The sequence below is a fragment of the Balaenoptera physalus genome (genome assembly GCF_965194825.1).
Source record: "Balaenoptera physalus genome assembly, chromosome: 13".
In the NCBI taxonomy this organism is placed as follows: Eukaryota; Metazoa; Chordata; class Mammalia; order Artiodactyla; family Balaenopteridae; genus Balaenoptera; species Balaenoptera physalus.
This window is the reverse complement of record NC_138892.1, coordinates 85,839,010-85,861,382: the sequence shown is the minus strand read 5'-3', so window position 1 is coordinate 85,861,382 and position 22,373 is coordinate 85,839,010. Positions and strand designations below refer to the sequence as shown.

Genomic DNA, 22,373 nt, shown 5'->3' with positions numbered 1-22,373 from the left:
AAAGTTGTGTTAATTTCTGCTGTACAGCAAAGTGATTCAGTTAAACATACATATATATATATTCTTTTTCATATTCTTTGCCACTATGGTTTATCACAGGATACTGAATATAGATCCCTGTGCTATCCATCCTATATATAATAGTTTGCCAACCCATTTGACTTTGTCAAGAGATTGTCCTACACAGTCTGTACGTGCTGATATGAACAAGCTCTTACACAAAATGCATCTAAAGATTTTGTATATGTTAATAATTTAAGTAAAATGTGATATAAATAAATGATTTAAGTAAAATGTGCTAGATAGGACAAAGAAAAAAATTTTTGTCTCGTCTGCTAGACTGTAAATGACAGAAGGGCAGGAACCTTATTTATCCTGCTCACTAGTCTCCCCTCAGTAATTAGCACAGGGTAAGTGTCCAACAAACAGGAGCGATCACTGAGCTACAGTGCTGACGCAGGCCGTGCGGATTAACATCTCACAGAGCGCACCCACTTACTTTTGTCTAACAGGCTCTGAAATAGGAAAAATTACATACAGCTGTGTTATCCTGTAGTCCTTCACTTCAAAAATTCCCTTTTAAAGGTTGTTTTTTAAATAGGGGATAAATATAACAGGAGAAACAAAAGCCCCACGTAGCCCTAATACACAGGTATGTTCCTACTAACAGAAGCGAGAAAACGAAATGTTAGGGTTTCAGGAGTAAATAATTAGGAGCCTCTTAGAAAACTTCTACTGTTTAAATATAGTGCTTAGCCTTCAAAAACATGTTTTCTGGGCAAAGGATTGGTCAAGTCCAACAGAATGTTAACATTACCTCCTACTCTCCCAAGTTTTTATTATGAGACATTCAACCTTAGAGAAATGTTCAAAGAATAATACAATGAAAAAGTTATATACCCCACTTAGATTCAACAGTTGTTATTATTTTACCGTATTTGCTTTTCTGTCCCTCCCTCCTGCTCCTCCCCACCCCACATATATATATATATTCTTTGGCTGAACCATTTTAAAGTAAGTTACAGGAATCATGACATTTCACGTCTACATACTTCAGCATGCATGTCCTAACACAGTGTTTCTCAAACTTAATAGCCTATGAATCACTGGGGAGCTTGTTAAAATTCAGATTCTGATTCTTCTGGTCAGAGGAGGTACCTGAGATTCTGCTTTTCTAAGAATCTCTCAGGTGATGCAACGCTATGCATTCATCTACCACACTTTGAATAGCAAGGTACTAAGTACAAGGATATTCTCCTATGTGCTCACAATACCTTAGCTCACCTAAGAAAATTAATAATTTCTTATTATCTAATACACAGTCCATATTCAAATTTTCCCAAATGTCTTTTATAGCTTTTCTCCCCCTTAACCAAGATCCAACCAAGTTTCATGTATGATGTTTATCTCCAATTTCTGCAATCTAGAATCACCTTTGAAAGATTAAGGAAGTTATTTTACAGATCACTCCACAATCTGAATTTACCAGATTGTGCTCAAGATGTCTAACTTGTACTTTGATCCCATGCATTTCTTGTAAACAGGAACTCCTATAAACAGGAAAGCAAGTTAAACCTGTTTTGCTAGAATATTCCATAGGTTATGGCGATAAAGTCAGCCTACATTCACATGAGCACATAATGCAGGTTCAGCTACTATCAGCAAAGCTAACTTTGACCACATGGATAAGGTAGAGACCATCGGATCACTCCACTCTGAAAGTAGTTTTCCCTTTGCAATTAGAATTAATCTAAGGGTGCTATTTAGGTATCCTGGGAATATCCTTCCCCCCAACACTCTTTCACCTGGTGATTCTTGCCTGAATTATTTCACTGAGGGTCAGAAAATAGAGATTTTCTAATTCTATTATTCCTTCTACATTTACTAGCTGGCATTCTTCTGTAAAGCAGAGCTTTCTCTTACCCACCGGGAGTGAATTACAGATCCTCCTTTTAAAAAGGCAGGGTAAATTCCTTCCTTTTATTAATTTTCAGAGTAATTTTGTGTACATTGCTCCAACAGTAGCAACTGAGCATTTTTCCTTTTTCTTTTTTTAGTATCAGTATGGACATGTTTTTGTTTATTCAAGGCATAATCAATCACGTTCTCTTTGATGACTGAATTGTCCCAGAGATGGCCAGTGTGAGCCTCTTCAAATAGGCTCCAGGGACTTCCGTGGTGGTCCAGTGGCTAAGACTTCGCCTTCCAATGCAGGGGATGCGGGTTCAATCCCTGGTCAGGGAGCTAAGATCCCACATGCCTCGTGGCAAAAAAAACCAAAACATAAAACAGAAGCAATATTGTAACAAATTCAATAAAGACTTTAAAAATGGTCCACATCAAAAAAAATCTAAAGAAAACAAAAAACAACCAAAAAAAGCAGGCTCCAGAGTCTTCTTGACATGCCCTCATTAGTCGTTGAGGGTTTCCTTGAATTCTGGCATGCGATATTTTAGCTCTTAACCAAGAGTTAAGAAGTAAACTAAAAAGACTCTGTTGTAAGAATTCTTACATTCTTCATAAGAATAAAAATGGTCTTCAAAATTTCCTATGTACAAAGGCAAACTCTGCCAATAGAGCTTCCTAATTTGTGAATAAGCACAATGAGTTTTCTTGTACAAGGCTCCCTCTTAGCATGGGGCAATGACATGCTAGGTGACACAGCAACAAAATCAGATCTTACTCTGCAACAGGCTGAGCCCCTAGGCTAATCACAGACACCCAGTTTCAATCGCTTCTTTCTGTGTAATCTGATAATCTACAACCTTCTAGGAAGATCTTAGCAGTCTAGAAAAACTTTACCCACCAACCACTAGACTGACAGATGACCTTGTTTATTAGACCGATATCAGGCACCCTTTAAGATATAAAGATAAAATCCTGCCCTCCACAAAAATGATCTAGAGCATGAGTCTCAAATTTTAATTTGCATAGGCATCACCTGGGGATCATAAATACAGATGCTGATTCCATAGCTCTGGGGTGGAGCCTAAGAGTCTGCAACTCTAACAAACTCCCAGATGATGCAAAGGCTGCTGGCCTGTCCCCACCCTTGGAGTCACAAGAGTTTTCAGCGGTTTCAAAAGCTCGAAGAAAATTTTTGCTGCAAGTTAGAAACTTTGCATTTGGGTTTAAATATTAAAGATAACGTGTATATCCTTAAACAGTTTCACATTACTTTTTCTCAAAACACTATAACCTTTAGACTTGCCAAATTTCTTTAATCTAATAGTTATGGGAGTACATAGAAAATTACCATCCACTTCCATCCATAGCTCAAGATTACCAGTCGTAGATGTGGCTGCAACTAAAACATAACAAAATTTACATGCATCTCCTCAAAAGCCAACGTTACTTAGGGATATCACTAGCAATGACTCCCAAGGTGACAAAGAAATAAAAGAGAAAAAGTGAGAATCCCAGAAAGACCAAGAAAACAGTTTAAAAGAAAAAAAAAAAAAGCTCCTGGTAGCTTCTCCCCTTCTCAACTTTTACAAAGGCGTCACAGTCTGGCCACACAAATTATGAGAGTCAGATTTACCTTGACAGCATTGGCCTGCACCTGAGGCACCTCGGCCATCCTCTGCAGGTGCCTTAGCAACGCCTCTTCAGTGAGGTCATTCTCCGGCAAAAAATACTGATAGACGTCATACTGTAACCTCCACCTGGAGTCCTGGCCCGTCTTGACGTCACACGGTGGAGCATCTGTGCCTCTAAAGTCAACCAACAAAACTGAACATCAATCTCTTGTGCTGCAAGTCTCATCTATAAAAAGGAACCAAAAGCTGGAACTTCAAACTTCTGCAACAACAATTCCAAGTTTGGCACCACCAAGAAAGGAGAGGCAGTATGTATGGTTACATAACCAGATGTGAGTATCAGTCAGGTTGAGTCAATTGCCCACTTTGCTACTTGTTGGCTGTGTGTATGTGGGCAAGTCACTTAATCTCAACAACCCTTAGGGGGCCTTTCTGTAAAATAAGAACAGCAGCCCCTTCTTCATAAAATTGTTAGGATTAAATGACAACACACAGCACTTCGCAGCACCATGGATGATACACAGGGAGCACTTCAAATGTTACTCAAATGTTAGCTATCATTATTATTAAAGTAGAAATTAGGGCAGAATGTTAAAATAATAAAATCCTTACAAAAAATATGAGTGTTTCATGCCTCCAGAATGTTTTCTATATTTAAAACTCTTTACAAAAACTAAGATGTACTTCTAAGCTCATAATAAAGGCTCAACATCTGGCTCTTCCTAAGAATGAAGGGAAACAACATTAACTGTAAATGACAGCTCGAGTATTAGTAACAAAGCTTAAATTACTTCCATTCCAAAAAAAAAAGTATGCAATTCAATTCTGCTAAAGAGAAACTATGGATTTTGAGACAATTTACTCAATCTACACAACAGCGAGCCACGCACGTCCTAAAAGGAGTTTTAGGAGTCGGGAGACAGACATACCTCGCATGACCTAGGTTTGCTGGAGCAAATTTGATAGTTGTTTCAAAGAAATTATACTCCAGGTAAATGTTGGAATCGATATCTAAATCAAACTCCAAATTACAACCACCAGGGATAGGATCTGGATGGAAAACAAGGAAGTTACTTAACATAGAATTCTTATATATTCAAACCACACTCGGAAAAACAGAACCCCACCCCTTATAAGAACTCCCAATATAGAAGTTAAATAGACAGCTTCTAGTTTTGTACTACCTCATGGACTGAGGGTAAAGTTAACTGAGGTTACGGGCTGTGGAACAGGGATTAGAAGACCTTTTCTGTAAAGGGCCAGATAGTAAATATTTTAGAGGCTTTTCACACTTGATGGTCTCTGTAGCAACTACTCAACCCTGCTCTTGTGGCAGGAAAGCAGCCATAGATGATACGTAAGCGAATGGGCTGTGTTCTTTGGGTTTTTTTAAGTATCGGAATTTTAGTTGCTTTTCTTTTTTTTTTTTTTTTTTAATATTTATTTATTTATTTGGCTGTGCCAGGTCTTAGCTGCAGCACACGGGATATTAGTTGCGGCGTGTGGGATCTAGTTCCCTGACCAGGGGTAGAACCTGGGCCCCCTGCATTGGGAGCACAGAGTCTTAACCACCGGACCACCAGGGAAGTCCCTGGGCTATGTTCTAATAAGACTTTATGTACAAAACAGGCAATGAACTGGATTTGTCTTGCGCTCTGGAGTTTGCCAACCTCTGCACTAGAGTTAAAAAGGTCAGAAGAGGCAGAGATTCTTAAGCTGGGGTCCAAGAGTGGGTTTCAGGGGCTCCATGAACACCCTGAAATTGTATGCCAAATGTTGAATGTGTGCCTTTCCTACATAAAGAAGTTTTTATTAGATTTTAGTATATAGAAGAAGGGTGTCCACTTTTCACATGACTCTTTCAACAGGGAGAAATATGGTGTCACCCTCATTGCTGGAAGTTTTTGTGTATATATAAAAGAGTAAAAATTTAAAAATCTCAAGAACCCAAGACCACGTATTAGAATAGCATATGTATAATAAACAGAAAATAAATTTGGGGTATTTAATTTACATTAATAATGTGGTTAAAACAGCTCTTCTTTTCTTATTAGGAATCCTATTCATAACCTTTAAGCAAGACAACACTTAAAGAAGTCACTTGACATTAGTTCAATTCCATGCAAAGAACTGTATACAGCGGACTCAAGTGGAGAAGCTAAGAACAAGGTAAACCAATTTAAAGGTTTTTAAGATCTCAACTTCATACACTCATCCAATCATTCCCACAGCTGGTTCTTAGTTTCCATAAACTGCTGGAACTCTGCAGATTTGGAATGGAGATACCCAGTGTGCACTGTTTCAATATTCTGCGGAATCTTTCTCAGAATTCTATGCTCTTCTTTCACACTCTCCTTTTCCTGCATTTACAAATATTTACCACACCTGAGAAAAGCATGTGTATTGTAATTGACACTCCACTGTTCATAAATTTTCTTGTGCACTGACCCTGAAGGAAGCTTGAAATTTATCATTTTTCAATCAGGTAATTACCCTTTTGCTACATAACACTGTCTTTCTTCAACTCCAATCACTTTTTGGCTTCTACCTCCTTTACTAGTTATTGCAACCTCTCCTTCCCTTTACTACCAAACTTTAAAAGAATGTAAATTTCCTCACCTCACCTTCACTCCTGAATCACTATAATCTAGTTTTCACCCTCATTGTGCCACTAAAATGATTCTCATTAAAGGCCACCACTGACTCCGGATTGTGCTATCATATGGACACTTTCAGTTACTCTCTTGATCTCTCTGCAAAGTACTATTTACCACTCCTTACTTAATGCAGGATGTCCAGGCTCTCCTCTTACCTCCCGGTCTACTCCTTAGTCTTACAATTATTCTTCAGCAGTTAACCTTCTCCAGAAACAGTCTGGCACGTGGTAGGTACTAGGAAGTTATCTGCTATTATTTTTCCCCCCTAAATCTCTAAGTTCAGGCCTGGACAATCTCACCCACTTCCATGGCTTTTACTAACAACTATTCAGTTGGATATCTAACCTCACTCCTCCACTCCAGGCCCTTATTTTAAACTGCCTACTATACATTTCCATCCAGATGTCCTATAAGGGTCTCAGATTCAATGTGTCCCAAACTGAAGTGACCATCTACCTCATCCCAACCCCCTAAAACATCCAGCACCACAAAAATCCTATCTCCATGCCTATTTTGCATCACCACCTCCCAGCCGCCCAAATGGGAAGCCCATGCTCCCCACTTTTACAATCCATAACCACTCACTGGTCATTGTGTCTTGTCAATTCTACCTTCTGAATATCTCAAACCCAGCTCCTCCTCTCCATCCCCCTCTAGGGGCCTCTGCTCGCATCTTCATTTCTCACTATGAGTCCTGAAAGCTGTGCTGTACTGACTCTGCTACGCCCTCTCCAACCCACTCCTCACACCGCTTCTAGAGTTAACTTTCTAAGAGATGAAATGCATCAGATCATTCCTCTGCTTAAAAACTCGCTATGGGGGCTTCCCTGGTGGCGCAGTGGTTGAGACTCCGCCTGCCAATACAGGGGACACGGGTTCGAGCCCTGGTCTGGGAAGAGCCCACATGCCGCAGAGCAACTGGGCCCGTGAGCCACAATTACTGAGCCTGCGCGTCTGGAGCCTGTGCTCCACAACAAGAGAGGCCGCAATAGTGAGAGGTCCGCGCACCGCGATGAAGAGTGGCCCCCGCTCGCTGCAACTAGAGAAAGCCCTGGCACAGAAACGAAGACCCAACACAGCCAAAAATAAATAAATAAATTAATTAATTAAAAAAAAAAAAAAAAACGCACTATGTTCCTCAGCATAGAGTGCAAACCTCACATTGTACACCAGGCCCTTCACACGCTGGCTCCAGCCACACCCACTGTTCGCCACCCTCCAAACACCCCATTCTCCTTCCACGTCTTCCTCGGCCTCCGATAACCAACTAATGTGTGAAGGACCATGTCTTGTCTTTCTGTTACAGCTTCTCCAAGGGCTCCTTAAATGTTTTCCAAATGAATAAACGTGTTCTCCTGGCCCCTACCTGGGCTTTCAGTCATCATGCTAATTCTCTGACTCCCCTGCTGTTAATACCTTTCTGACTCAAGGTATTGTACTTATGATAAACACTTTTAATAGGATTATCGTTTTCCCTAAATTTTCACACACAAGGCCCGCATTCCGGAGAGTAACGGGGAGTCGACAATAGAAAGGTTACCGCTTTCTGAGTAGGAGAGTGGAATGGCCACATTTTGGACAGGCTCAGGGTCTGAAGTCTCCAAGTGCCAAGTGCATATACTCTGCTCCGGTCTAAGAATGAAAACCAGTCCTTTGTCGGTGCCTGTTCCCGAGGCATTGGGAAGGAGAGTCTGCAATAAGGAAAGAAGAGTCATCATGAATCGGGAGTTGAGCAGAGTGCTTAAATTTTGGAGTGGATCTAGTGTGCATGCCCTACTCCAAAGCTTCTCAAAACAAAAAGGAATAAAAACAGACCTTCCTCAGATGATTAAAGAATTCTTTGCACCTCTATGTGCACGTGCCCACACAAACACATGGAGAGTTCACTATTTAAAATATACGTCTTTGATCAGGAATAGCAGATACACAGAAATATCCCCAAGCTTTTCAATCCCCTCAGTTAGGATCTGCTATGTCAAGTACTAAGACTACTGGGTTAAGGACTACTGTGTGAATGACAAGACTAAAACAATTTAGTAATGAGTCTGACGGCCTTTATTCAAGGGAGAACAACCCACAGATTGGGGGAGGACAGTGCCTCACTAGCTGTGGAGTCCTGTTCCCAAGGGACGTGGGGCATGAACTAGTTTCTTAGAGCATTAGAAGGGCATGCTTGGCTAGGTCGGGATTTCCTGAGAAGTCGAGCGGGTCCTGTTTTCTAGGGTAAGGTGAGCTGGCTAAGCTGAGCTGGAAGATTGTGGCCAGCGTAAGCTAGGTTTCCTTGACAGGGGTTCCCTGTAACTGCAGGCTGACTTAGGTTTAGATTTGTGACGTGGACCAAGCCATTGGGGCAGCCTCCATTTGTGGTCCCGATATACAAATTAACTTGACCACTACCAAGACAAAAATATAAGCTCTGCCCCCAAAGAGTTCAGTTCTTGGAAAGCTTTTTTAAAAAACGGAGTTGTAATTAACATATTATAAATTACACATAAAGTATACTAACGGTAGGTTTTGATAAATGTAGGCACCTGTGACACCATCACCACAACCAAGACAGTGAACATACCGATCACCTTCTTTGTGCCCTGTTCTAACCCTTCCTCACACCCCGGTCACTCGCCCATCCCCTGCCCCCATCTGCTGGGAAAGCTTTTTGAATAACAAAGTACTAAGTTAAGAGGTAGCAGATTCAGAGTGTTTTCTTAAAGCTAAGGAAATAGAAAGAAAAAAGTGCCAGATGGGTTTCAATTTGACAAACGTAAAAGAGAATGACCCAAATACTAAGTGAGGAACTATAGGGTCAGCAGTTTCAAAGAACTAACTGCCAAGATGACCCAAAAACTCCAAAGTGCCACACTTCATCAGGAAGTTACAAGAGAAAGTTCTCGGGACTTCCCTGGTGGCGCAGTGGTTAAGAATCCACCTGCCAATGCAGGGGACACGGGTTCGAGCCCTGGTCCGGGAAGATCCCACATGCCGCGGAGCAACTAAGCCCATGCACCACAACTACTGAGCCTGTGCTCTAGAGCCCGTGAGCCACAACTACTGAGCCCATGTGCTACAACTACTGAAGCCCACGCGCCTAGAGCCAGTGCTCCGCAACAAGAGAAGCCACCGCAATGAGAAGCCCGTGCACCGCAAGGAAGAGTAGCCCCCGCTCGCCGCAACTAGAGAAAAGCCCACGCGCAGCAACAAAGACCCAACACAGCCAAAAATAAATATTAAATAAATAAATAAATTTTTAAAAAAAGAAAGTTCTGTTCACAGACTCACTTCTAGAGCTATGTGCAGTTCTGCTTATCATCTTCTCAGCAGTATAAATACAGTGAGAACTAAAGGCAGTCCAAGAAAGGAACACGATTATAATTCAGGATAACTAAGATCCTTTCTGCATGAAAACCGAGGCCCAAGATGCTGTTCATCCAGGCCATTTTCGTCCCATTAGTAATGCTGGCCTCCCTTTATCTAACCTCAGTTTCCTCAAATGTAAATATAGGCATTAGAACTACTTGGTTGAACTGTTACGAGAATTAAATTAACTACGTGGAAAACCAAATGCAAGGGTTCCTAACTAGGAGCCCCAGAGGCCCAGTGAGTTTCCAGAGGTCCCCATGAAACTATACAGATGTAGTCATACATTTTGCCAGGTAGAGAGCCCTGAGATTTCAGCAAATTCCAAGTCTATGGCCCCAGGAGCTTAAGGATCACTGGCCTAGCACACAGTGGGCATGCAATAAATATAAATGCCTTTTTTCTCCATCCTTTCTCTTCCTTCAAATGTTGTCTTTGCTATGATATTATTAAGAAGGAAATTATCTCTGTGCCATTTTACTATGTATCCTATGTAAGGGCCTGAATAGAAAGTTTCCATTTGAATTTAGTGCCAGAAAAAAACTTGGCTTCCCCTCAAGAACTGGCATGTTTCTTCCTTCTAAGAAAGTTATGAAATTTAACATGCTTTGATTTCTGCTCTGGCTGCAAAGAACTCAGGCAAAATCAATATATGAGTCATAAAAAAATATATATATATATGGGTCATAGACACTGTTATCTCTTCAATTAACATAACTTACTCTTTCCTCTTTTCCTTGATCAAACCCCTCCATTTCTAGTCTATTAAATCACCACACACAACTTCAAAACCTTCGTGGCAGAGACAGGAAAGCAGGAACAAAAAAATACCAAATACTTAGTTTGAAAGATGCTATGACCAATGCCCATAAGATATACAGGAACTGGACTAAGACAGCTCTGTTTAACAAATTCCAGAATATTAGAAGGTAGGCTTAGGACAAATAAAAACGCAGCACAACTTTATACAGAGTGAAACTCATTTATTTGTCTAGGGGGTCATATAGACTAAATATAAATAGATTTGTAAAAGGTTAACATAAATGGCAGAGCCTTAATAGCTTAAGCTGACCCAGGACATGTGAAAAACTTCCCAGAGCTGAGGCTGAGGTTCAGGGGTGTAGTGATGATCTCGGTAAGAGGGTCCTAAATGCTGCCGGAAGCAAAGCACTGCACTGGTTAAAACTGAGTGTCAGGATTCTTTTGTTTCCATGAGAGTCCAAAGAATAAAGCTGATCCTACAGGAGTCTTAATAAACTTCAACACTAAATGGCTGAACAACAAAGCAAACCTATTAAAATGTATTCTCAGGTAAAAATCACAGAGGACACAGTAGGGTAAGAAAAAGAAAAAGTGGGAAGTATGACGAAAGCGTAACTGCAGACAGGGGACATTTGGTACAAGCCACCCTCCCCCAAACTCAGGAGCATCACCCCTCTTTAGGTCAAAGGTCACCACTCAAGAAAGGCCTGTGATACTCACCTCTTAGCCAATCTAAACCACTCACTTGACAGGACCCAATCTTGATTTTTTTTTTTTTTTTTTAATTTAAGACATACACTTCTCCACAAATTTATCACCCTTTGTTAAGATGGTATAGGGGCCCCAAATTCTAACCACCTCTTTGAATTACTCATTACTGCGTTCTCCCACGTATACACACATTGTACATGTAAATAAACTCTTTTTTTCCCCTCCTGTTTAAAAAAAAAAAAAATTTAAGTCATGAAGTGGCATCAAATTCTAATGCTCGGGACTTCCCTGGTAGCTCAGTGGTTAAGAATCCGCCTGCCAATGCAGGGGACATGGGTTCGATCCCTGGTCCGGGAAGATCCCACATGCCACGGAGCAACTAAGCCCATGCACCACAACTATTGAGCCTGCGCTCTAGAGCCCACGAGCCACAACTACTGACCCGCACGCTGCAGCTACTGAAGCCCGTGCGCCTAGAGCCCGTGCTCCACAATAAGAGAAGCCACTGCAATGAGAGGCCCGCGCACAGCAACGAAGACCCAATGCAGCCACAAAAAAAAAAAAAATGTGTCTTTAAAAAAAAAAAAAAATTCTAACGCTCACACTAAATACAAGACCCCAAAATGTGGAAATGGCTTTTACGGAAGTAACGCTTTGTACTTACCTCAGAAAAAGAAACTGTTGTATTCTGATACTGTGAATGTATTTGGAAAATAAGAAAAGTGACATTGCTGGAAATATGACGCAAAATAGCTTCCTCTGGAAAGGGCTTCTGGAGCTCCAAGTATCTAAATTTCCCCACAGAAAATTCAAGAAGACCTACAATGACAGACACGTTTCACTGTAACACTTATATCTCTAACAGCGATTTGTACAAACTGCATACTTAAACACAAATGCATGGCTAATTTAATCCTCAGAAAAACCCGTTGAGATAAATATTATTATTACTGCTCCTATTTCACTGATGAAGACAATGAAGCTCAAAGGGGTGAAGCTGCCCGCCCAGGGTGACTCAGCTAGAAAGGGTGGAACTGAGAACCTAAGGGGAAGAAAGGTATTTCAAAAGATGTGAAAAATAGGCTGTTCAAGGTGCCCGGCTCCCAGAGCCCAGGAACATCCCCCTTCTGGTAGCAGCAATAACAACTCTATTCAGAACAGAGTCCCTGAATTTAAGGATTAACAACCCTGATGAGTTACTAACAATCGTAAATGCACCGGTACTAAAGATTATTACGATCTAGTGAATTCTGAAGTCAGCCCAGCTAGAGAGACACATCTGGCTTCAATTTTTACCCCACCATTTACTAGCTGTGTGATCTCAGGCAAGTTACTTAATTCCCTTAAACCTCAGTTTCTTCATCTGTCAAATGGTACTGAAGTACTCAGCTTGCAAAGGAAGGTGTCATCATCACAGGCAAAAACGTTTATTGAGTGTCCACACCAGGAACTTCATGAATCATAGGGCTTCCAGAAGAAGGAGCTTTTCGTTTGCTTGTTTGTTTAAGGATCAAGTTCAGAGCCCACATAAAAGACAGGCTATAACAAGTTCTCCAACACCTCACCTAGGCTTTCCCATTTGTCCACTTGCCTCCACTGTCTGCTTGTGTTTCACTCACTCACTGTGTCTTATCTCCCAGCTGCTCACCACTTCTTTCCTTTTCCAACCTAATTCTCAAGGAATCCACTAAATAGGCTGCTTTGACTTCTGTGTGGTTCTGGGTTCCCATCTCACCCCCTGCCCTAGAGTCAGTGTGTCTTTGCATAAACAGCAGAGGAGCCTGCAAGCATTACATAAGCAGTCTTGGGGGCTGGAACCTAAAAATAGAAAAAAAGATTTCAATTTAATAGAGATGAAAAGTAGTTGATGAGGTAAAGATTATATTCACCAGAGTCCCACAGTGGGAGGATCACGTTTTATTTTAGAAGGAAATTTGAGTCAGTGGGAGCTAAAAGAAAATACCCCAGACACTAACTCATTCTTATGTACCATTTCCTAAGAAGGCTAATTTTTTCAGCACTTTTCGTTGTTCTTGTAGTTAACACAAGTACTCCCATTTGGATGATTTAAAAAAAAAGACTATCAAGAAAGGCTAACCAAGAAAGCCAAACAGAACATACAAACATTGCTAGAACTAGAATAAAGGTTACTCTCTATAAAATTTCCCCAAACTCCATGATGTTATTGTATTATCTTCATAATTTAATTCTTTAATTGATTATAGAAAAAAAGGTTACTTATGGTTCTAATTTAATTTCTAAAAATCCAGAGAAAATTTTAATAGTTGTAACAATGACAAATGAAGGTGGTGTATTTTCTGTTTATGTAACTGGAAAGACATTTCACCTTTTATGTGGAACAAAACTCCAGCCTGAATAGAGGTAAAAATATTAGGAAGTAGCTAACAGAATCTACGGAAGTCTGGAAAACGTGGAGAGTTTTCTGGGTTTTTTTTTTTTTTTTAAAGGGGCACAAGGAACATTTTAATATTCCAGGTCTTCCCAGCATCAAGATTACTTTATTAGGAAACCAAATTATACATAAAATTAAGTGGACCTCGGTAAACGGCCCTAAAAACTTTTCATGTATTGCACTTTAACTTTGGTCCCATCCATTCTCCGCCTTCCAAGTCTTAAAACTATCCACAAATTCCAGTCTAAGAGCAGTCTCAGTTTGTTTTCCTAGGAATTAATTGGATTTCCATCCTTTAACTGTCCAAAGCACTCAGCTCATTTACCGGCCTGCCTTTTCGAGTTACATTTTCAGTTTTTCTGTTTTTTCAGTCCCTCCCCATCCCATTTTCTCTATTTGAAAAATACTTATTTTAGTACTTATGGACTAGTCACTCTGCCTATTGAATACTGTGACCAGAACTGATGTAAGTAAATTCGTAAAGGTTATAATCACTTAACTAACACTTAAATTTGCCCTTAAGCCTATCTTAGAAACTTTTGATGATCTTTACGTCTGTCTCCCATTACATGGGCCTTGAATCAAAATACTACCCAGAACATTTATAAGCCCTGGAAGAGACTGAAGCTATCAGTTAGTGAAGTGTTGGTTTTCTTAACGTTTCCTTAATCTATCACACAAGGGTAAAGATAAACTGCAACTCAGAAATACTTGGAGAACCAAAACTTTCAGTGATTTAAAAGACAGTAAGGAAAGACAGGACCATAGAAATTAAAATATACTACTAAACAACTGGTAACTTAACAAAATAAGTAGGGGTAATAAAAGTAGGTATTCCTGGGAATGTATGTTAAGTGCCTTTTCTTTTTTTTTCTTTTTTTTAAAATTTATTTTTATTTTATTTATTCTTGGCTGCATTGGGTCTTCATTGCTGCGCGCGGGTTTCTCTCTAGTTGCGGAGAGCGGGGATTACTCTTCATTGTGGTGCGTGGGCTTCTCACCGCGGTGGCTTCTCTTGTTGCAGAGCACGGGCTCTAGGCGCGTGGACTTCAGTAGTTGTGGCACACGGGCTCAGTAGTTGTGGCTCGCGGGCTCTAGAGTGCAAGCTCAGTAGTTGTGGCGCACGGGCTTAGTTGCTCCACGGCATGTGGGACCTTTCCGGACCAGGGCTCGAACCCATGTCCCCTGCATTGGCAGGCGGATTCTTATCCACTGTGCCACCAGGGAAGCCCTAAGTGCCTTTTCTTTACACATTTCATTGTTTATCAGATTTCTATAGCGATCATGAGGCGTTCTTACCAGAAAGGAAATGCACAATTTGAAAAAAACCTTCTTCCTTGATGGCACTCAAAACACAGGTTCTACCTCAACTCTTCATGTGAAATTTATAAAACAGGGACACAATCTAGAGAACATGGTGACACTCTCAACACTCAACAGGTGTCACCTGTTTTGTTTTTCCCTTAAAATGGTAATATTGCTCCAGATCATACATAAGCCATATTTTAAAAGGCAGGAACTGTAGAGAAAGTTAATTCCTCCAGCAAGTACACTGTACAGAAATAATCACTATTAACAGTTTGGTATACATCTTTCAGGATTTAGGCAGATATCAGCAGGAGCATCTCTATGTAGATGGAAAAAGAAAGACACAAATATGTTTGGTATAGCCATTTCATAGATCTTAGATATCTTTCCACATCAACAGATAATTCTAGCTTTATCATTTTAAAAGCTATATAATATTCCATTCTAGGTAAACATGATTATTCAACGAATCCCTTACTAATGAACGTATAGGCTGTTACCATTCCAGCATGAATAAGAAATAAGAAATAAAATAGTTCTATTTTGTGAAAGAATACTCTAGAAAAAAAGTATACATATGTGTGTGTGTGTACATATATATGCCAGGCAATAAACCTATTTGAGAAGGTTTTTGCTGTGACAGTGTAGATCACCTTTGATTTTAAATGGTTAAAATAACTAAAAAGTCTTGTTCTCATTAAGAAAATCAGAAATGAAAACAAACAGCTTCTGTGAGAATATAAAATGATCAGGACCAAAACGGTAAGTGACAGTCTCTGCTTCTGACTTTTTCGAGAAGAACACCTGCCATTTCAGAAACAGATTTCCAAAAGCTTCCGAAAGGAAGATGATGTCTACTAACCCTCTTTCCCCAGTCAAATGCCTGTGACGAGAACCAGAAAGAAGCCAGATAACAAAGGGGAGAAACACAGTTTTAAAAAACTGGTCACTTGACAAAGTAAGTAGGGCTATTAAAAACAGGTACCTATGGGGTGTATTTTAAATGTTTTCTTTTCTTTACACATTTCCTATTTTTCATATTTTCTGGAGTGCTCATGAGGTGTCCTTCTTAGAAAGGAATTCTAATACAGTGGTCATCCACCTTGGTTGTACGTTACAACTATCTGAAGGTGCTTTTTAAAACATATTGTTGCCTGGGCCCCTCTCCAACCAGTTAAATCAAAATTCCTGGGGTTAGGGTTCAAGTATCAATTACAAAGCAAATATCTATTAAAATAACATGCAGGGACTTCCCTGGTGGTCCAGTGGGTAAGACTCCGTGCTCCCAGTGCAGGGGGCCCAGGTTCGATCCCTGGTCAGGGAACTAGATCCCACATGCATGCCGCAACTAAGAGTTTACATGCCACAATTAAAAAAAAAACAACAAAATCCCGCACGCCGCAAAGAAGATCCTGCATGCTGCAACTAAGACCAGTTGCAGCCTAAATTAATTAATTAATTAAATTTTAAAAAAACCAAAAACATGCCTACAGAGAAGTGCACAAAGTTTACACTGCCAGATCAAGAAACAGCACGCTAACCTCTTAGAGGTCTCCTGGTGGCCTCTTCCAATCACTACCTCTTCCCTCCTCCCCAGAGGTAACCATGATCCTAACTTTTAACACCACAGATGGGCTTTTTTTTTGAAATTTAATTAAATGGAATCATACAGCATGAATTCTTTTGTGTCTAGCTTTTTAAAAAGCAACATTTTATTTGTGAGATCCATCCCAGCTGCTCTCATAACTGTTATTCATTCACTTTCATTGTCGTATGCTTCATGAAATAAATATACCACAATTTATTTATCTATTCTACTGTTAACGAACATTTGGACTATTTCTAGTTTGGAGTAATTATAAATAACTCCATTCAGACAATTTTTTGTATGTGTCTTTTGGTGCACATGTACACATTTCTATTGGGTAGAACCTATGAGTAGAATTATCAGGTAACAGGGTATACTTACGTTCAATTTTAGTAGATACTCCTGAACAGTTATCCAATATGGTTTTGCCAATTTAGACCTCTATCAGCTTGTGAGAAAGTATTCCAGTTACACAATACTCTCACCAACACTTGGTAAGAACATTTTGTTTTACCTATTGGTTATTTAAATATCCTCTTTGTGCAAGGGTCTGTTAAGCCTTTTGCCCATTTTAAAAACTGGATTATCTGTCCTTATTGAATTTTAGGAACTCTTTAGGCATCACTGATATGAGTATTCTGTCAGATATGTGTTACAAATATCTTCTCCCACTCTTATAGCTTGTCTTTTCACTCTCGTTACCTTTAGATTAACAGAAGTTTTAATTTTAATGTAGTCCAATTTCTCAAGTTTTTCCTTTATGATTTTAAAGAATTCTTTGCCAACATATTCCAGGATCAGGAAGATACATTCCCCATGTTAACTTCTAGAACTTTGTTCTACCTTTCACATTTAAGTCTAAAATCAACCTGAAACTGATTTTTATGTATTATGTGAGGCGGGACGGTCAAGGTTCATTTTCCCATCTGAATATCCTGTTCACATAGCAACCTTTATTGAAAGTAGTTTCCCTACTGCTCAGCAATTCCACCTTTCACTTAAGTCAAGTGACATATGTGAGGGTTTATTTCTGGACTCTTAACTGTGTACCATTGGTCTATTTGCCTATCCTAACACCAATATTACACTGTCTTAATTTCTGCCCCAAATTTGTTCTTCCTCTTCAAGACTGTCTTGAGTATTTTTGGCCCTTTTTCATTTCCATATAAATTTTAGAAAGCAGCTTGTCAATTTCCACAAAAAAAACTCTGCTGGGATTTGATTGAGATGGCACTGAATGTATTAATTTAGGGAGAAATGATACCTTTATAACACAGAATTTTTCTAATCTACGAATTTGAGATATCCCTCTATTTATTTATTTTCTTAATTTATCTCAAGAATGTTGGATAGTTTTCTCTATAGAGATTGTAACGTATCCCATTATAATTATCCCTAAATATTTAATATTTCTTGATGGTATTATAAATTTACTTTTTATTTTCTATTTCAATTTCTAGTTGTCTCTTCACCAACATGCCCTTTTTTCAAGGCTCTCCAGGTGATTCTAATGTCCAGCCAGGTGTGAGAACTCCTAACACAACGTTTGATGAATTAGGAAAGGAAAGCTATACTTTTTCCTGTTCTTAGTTATCTTTATCTAACTTTTGCATGAAAATCCTCTGGCAATCCAAGAGCCATTTCACAATTTTTATAGAACACTGTATATTAAACAAACCAGTTATGGTCTGAGTCCTGACTTGCAGGGCCCTGTCATATTTGATGTTCCGGAGCCTCACACAGTGCCAGGCACCTGGTTGGCACACAGTAAATGTTTGGTAAATGAGAGTTGAATTTTGTGACCTCAGTCAAGTAATTATTTCCTATGGGCCTCAGTTCCCTCACAGTAAAATGTAGGTAACTGTGCTGCATACATCACGTGGCTGCTGAAAGTATCAAATGGGGAAAAATTTGTAAACTGTCCAATACTACACAATAAAATATCATTATTAGTTTCTATTAGCTTTCCAATGTTTCAGAGGCTCATGTCCTTATCAAAAAAAAAAACATGCAGGCAGTCAGTATGGTCCTCCTACAAATAAACTAGTGGGAAGAAGAGGTCTAACAGGTATAAAACGCCCAGCACATCCATCATGAACAGCGAGTTGAGAAAGTGACTTCCACAGAGGGACAAGGAAATATACTGAAAGTCAAGACAACTTTAACAGTCCAGCCTGGCAGAAATTGCATTTCATTTCTACTCATAAAAACAGACATGGCAAAGGAAGACACAAATACAAAAATATATCCTGAAGAGGTTAACAGGAACTTAACTGCACTTCTAAGTCATCTGGAAAAGGATGCATCAGAAACATTTTTTGAGGGATAATTAGATCTTATGACTTGAGGAGTGGACAGGAAAGACAGCACATCAAGGATACTACAGGGCAGGGCTTCCCTGGTGGCGCAGTGGTTAAGAATCCGCCTGCCAATGCAGGGGACAAGGGTTCGAGCCCTGGTCCGGGAAGATCCCACATGCCGCGGAGCAAGTAAGCCCGTGTGCCACAACTACTGAGCTTGCACTCTAGAGCCCGCGAGCCACAACTACTGAGCCCACGTGCCACAACTACTGAAGCCTGCACACCTAGAGCCCATGCTCCTCAACAAGAGAAGACACCACAATGAGAAGCCCACGCACCGCAACGAAGATTAGCCGCCGCTCACCGCAACTAGAGAAAGCCCGCGTGCAGCAACGAAGACCCAATGCAGCCAAAAATAAATAAATTTTTTTAAAAAAGAAGGATATTACAGGGCAAATGGCTAACACGAGACTGAGCACTTACGCTGTAGCTCTCCTCTAAAAAGCAGTGGCTCTGTTTTTTCTGGCAAAAATGTTTTTTGCCATCTAACCTACAGCAGGGGACCCTTTTCTATTTTTCATACTCTTCCTCCATTCCTACCCAGAGTCACTCTTTCCTTCCAGTAATTCCATTCTAAAAAGAGCCGCCCAATCCCAATATGTTCCTTTTCTTTCTCAATCAGATCCTAAACTTGCAACCTTAAAATTTTCCACCTCTTCCTTTTTACTATTTACTGAAATGTACCTCCATTGTTTCTGCTTTAACCAACAGAAAAATTCTAGGACAGATTTGTCAACACTTAGTCTTCATAATTCTCTTCAGATGGAATATTAAAAACAAAAACCGTTCAGCTACTTGAGCTGGCCAGCATTCAACTGCCCCTCCCAATTTCTCACTGATACTTTCTTATGAATTTTCATTAGCCCTAAAAGGTGAAAGGAAACACAAAAATGCACACACTTTTGAGAGAAAGGGAACACTTGCAACTAACTAACACAAGTGGCCTGCTACCTTCCTTAAGCATTATGGATAGCACAAACTTGAGAAGGTTCAAATACCACTCTGCTCTACTCCAATCACTAGGTAAGTTCCTGTGAGTTACCAGATATGAACCTGAATCAATAACGAAAGGTGTTAAGGGGAGCAGGGAACCGGGACTCCAAGAGAAGGGAAAACTGTTTCGATGTATGGTTCATCTCCTGCTGGTCACAGAAAGCACCGTCCTCAGACATTCTAGAACTCCATCTGCCACCTTTAAAGATTCACTTGGCTTCTAAGCCACTACTCAAGGTGTTTAGCTCTTCCTGCTAAAGATGGGTAAATCCTCCTAACTTACAGCAGCTACTCAATTTCGAGTTTGTATTGTCATCAGAATCCTCAAACAGAATCCAGACATTTTCCAGGAGGATCATGCAAGTCTGGAGCTAAGTCTTCCTTCATTTCCACTCTGATCTTTATCTGACAGATGTGGAGAATATCAGCTTTCATTAACCCTCAGCAGTCAAGTTCCCACCTGCTGTCCCTCTCCTGCACAGAACAGCAATACTGATGCAAGGCCAGAAGAATAATGTGGCTGAGGAAATAACAGTGCTGTAATCACAGAAAAGAGGTGAGAAACAGTGTCTGAAAAACATTAATTTCTCAAATTACTTCTCTCGTCTGATCATCTGCGAACTCAATCTCTCAGATTCTTCACCTTGGAAGAATGGAAATAGCCATATGAGGGAGGGAGAAGAGACTATTTTGAGGAATGAGAATTCAGAGAAGAATTAAGTGTAAAGCACCACACTAAGTAAAACATTCTCACTGGAGGGCAGTTTTGTAGAAGTGGAAGACCATGAAATTTACAGCAAGACACACTTGGGTTCATCTGCTGTCTGTGCCCCTCGTAGCTGTTTACTTGTATAGTGAGCATCGTCTTGGGCCTCAGGTTCTTCCTCCACCAGTGAGGACAATAATTATCTAACAGGGTTGTAAGGATTAAATAACACTGCCATGAAAAGCACCTGGCACATACTGCACGCAGTGAATGTTAGCGCTCTGCTATAAACAAGGCTATTTTTTCTGCAAAACTATAACCGCCCTTTTCAGCTTTGGCCTTAAATTCTAGGCAAAAATTCTAGGATTCAGTTTGCACAAGTGCTTTTCAAAGATAAGCATTCAGAGACAGAATCACATTATTCAGAAAATATTATGTTTCAGAACTACAACTAGTCTCTTAAGCTCAAAACAAAACCATGAATGTTCTTGACCCCATGGAAAAGCACATGATTATCAGCTTCGTACAATTAACGCTTTTTACAGTTTATATTAACAAACCACCAACTATTGCTAAAATCCATTCACCAAGCACATGACCTATGGTCTAAAGTCCCATTCTGGGTTCACTTTTCCTCTGAAACTCCGTAGAGCATAACCAGTTTGAAAAGCATCTAGATCTAGATTTTGGAGTACAAAAACCCGCTGCAGCTGGGCTGCATCAAGCCTCGCAGTCCAGAGGCTCAGACCAGCCGCCTGGGAGCAAAGAGGTGTTTTAATGTGTTAAATTAAACCTACAAACATGGCTGCACCCTAAGGGAGAGAGTAACGTGTCTGAACAAGAGAGTTTCCTATCTCTTCCCATTCCCCCAATCTAAATTAGGAGGTTGGCAGTAAGGCCTCCTTAGCAATGGGACTTGCCTTCTGCAGGAAAGGACCTCGATCCATTCCTGCCGGTTCTGGACTCACCGTCTCCCCTGCTGCGCGGACAGACCCCGGGGTGGACTCTGACCTTGCAAGAAATGCAAGACCAAGTTTGGGTTGCAGCAGTCAGGAGCCCCCGACCTTACCTTCGCTGGAGTTCCCGACGGTCTCGGCTCCGCCGGCCGCCGCCGGTTCCGACGCCAACACAGCCAGGAGCAGCAGCCGAAGGAGCTCCATTGCTGCCCCGGCCGGGCGCCGCCACCTAGCCCGCGCTACCCCGGGGCGCCCGCGCCCGGCGCCATCGCTCGCCAGGTGCACGCGCAGCACACCTGCCAGCCCCGCGGAGCCCGCGCGCCCCCCGCCCCCGCAGAGGGCTCCAGTTCCGGCAATCAGCCCCGCGGCGCGGCCCCACGCCTCCTCCCGCCCCTCACGTCACGGCGACGGCGCCCCCCGGGGCGGGGACGGGAGCGGAGGGGCGTGTCCGGGCGGCTCTCGCCTCCTCCCGGCCGGCGGCGCTGCGGGCGCCCTTTGCGCCGGGGGCTGCGGCGACCCCAGGAAGTTGTGGGGTGTAAACTGTACTTCTCACTTTGGTATCTTTCGCACTTACGAAAACTACCGTTTGAGTGAAAAATAACCCTATCTGTTGCGGCCTAACGTCTCCAGGATCCCGTTTCCCGCGTTTCCTTTGCAAACGGAAAAAAAGAGGAATCTGGTGCTCAAAACGCTAGAGTTGATCGTTTCTCCCTGTCGCAATTGCCTTAGCTCCTCAGGGAGATGTTGCTATGAAAATACGGGGGCAGTGCTGTTTCTGTAGTGGTCGTTGCGCTGGTGATGAGCGCCACAATTAAAAATAGTTTCGTTTTCTCTAAGCGAAATATCCTCGAAGACTCAAAACCTTCATCTGAACTTCCTCTCTCAAATTTTATAAGTGAGGGCTGTTTAAAGGACAGTAGTCCATGTGACAGATGGCTCGTGAGACGATTGTGGAATTAGGTTGATAGACTCAAATTTATTTGGGGAAGATTGCCCTGCTTTATTTTTCCTGCCCTTTAACTTTTT

At 41.0% G+C, this 22,373-nt stretch overlaps 1 protein-coding gene across 5 annotated transcripts in view; it reads right to left on the bottom strand.

The window, feature by feature from the left end:
- Positions 1-21,756, bottom strand: part of TM7SF3 (transmembrane 7 superfamily member 3) — a 35,604-nt gene extending 13,848 nt beyond the window's left edge. For 2 of the 5 annotated variants that reach the window (XM_082419757.1, XM_082419758.1), the window contains exons 1-5: positions 21,461-21,756; positions 11,688-11,842; positions 7,737-7,887; positions 4,469-4,589; positions 3,542-3,713 (exon numbers count right to left, since the gene is read on the bottom strand). In XM_082419757.1, the coding sequence (XP_082275883.1) occupies positions 3,542-3,713; positions 4,469-4,589; positions 7,737-7,887; positions 11,688-11,842; positions 21,461-21,551 (690 nt within the window). In that variant the 5' untranslated portion in view covers positions 21,552-21,756. Of the gene's footprint in view, positions 1-3,541; positions 3,714-4,468; positions 4,590-7,736; positions 7,888-11,687; positions 11,843-12,413; positions 12,842-21,311; positions 21,419-21,460 lie in introns of those variants that run through there. The other 3 variants (XM_082419756.1, XM_082419755.1, XM_082419759.1) reach the window with 3 other exon arrangements.
- Between the last annotated feature and the right edge of the window lie 617 nt (positions 21,757-22,373).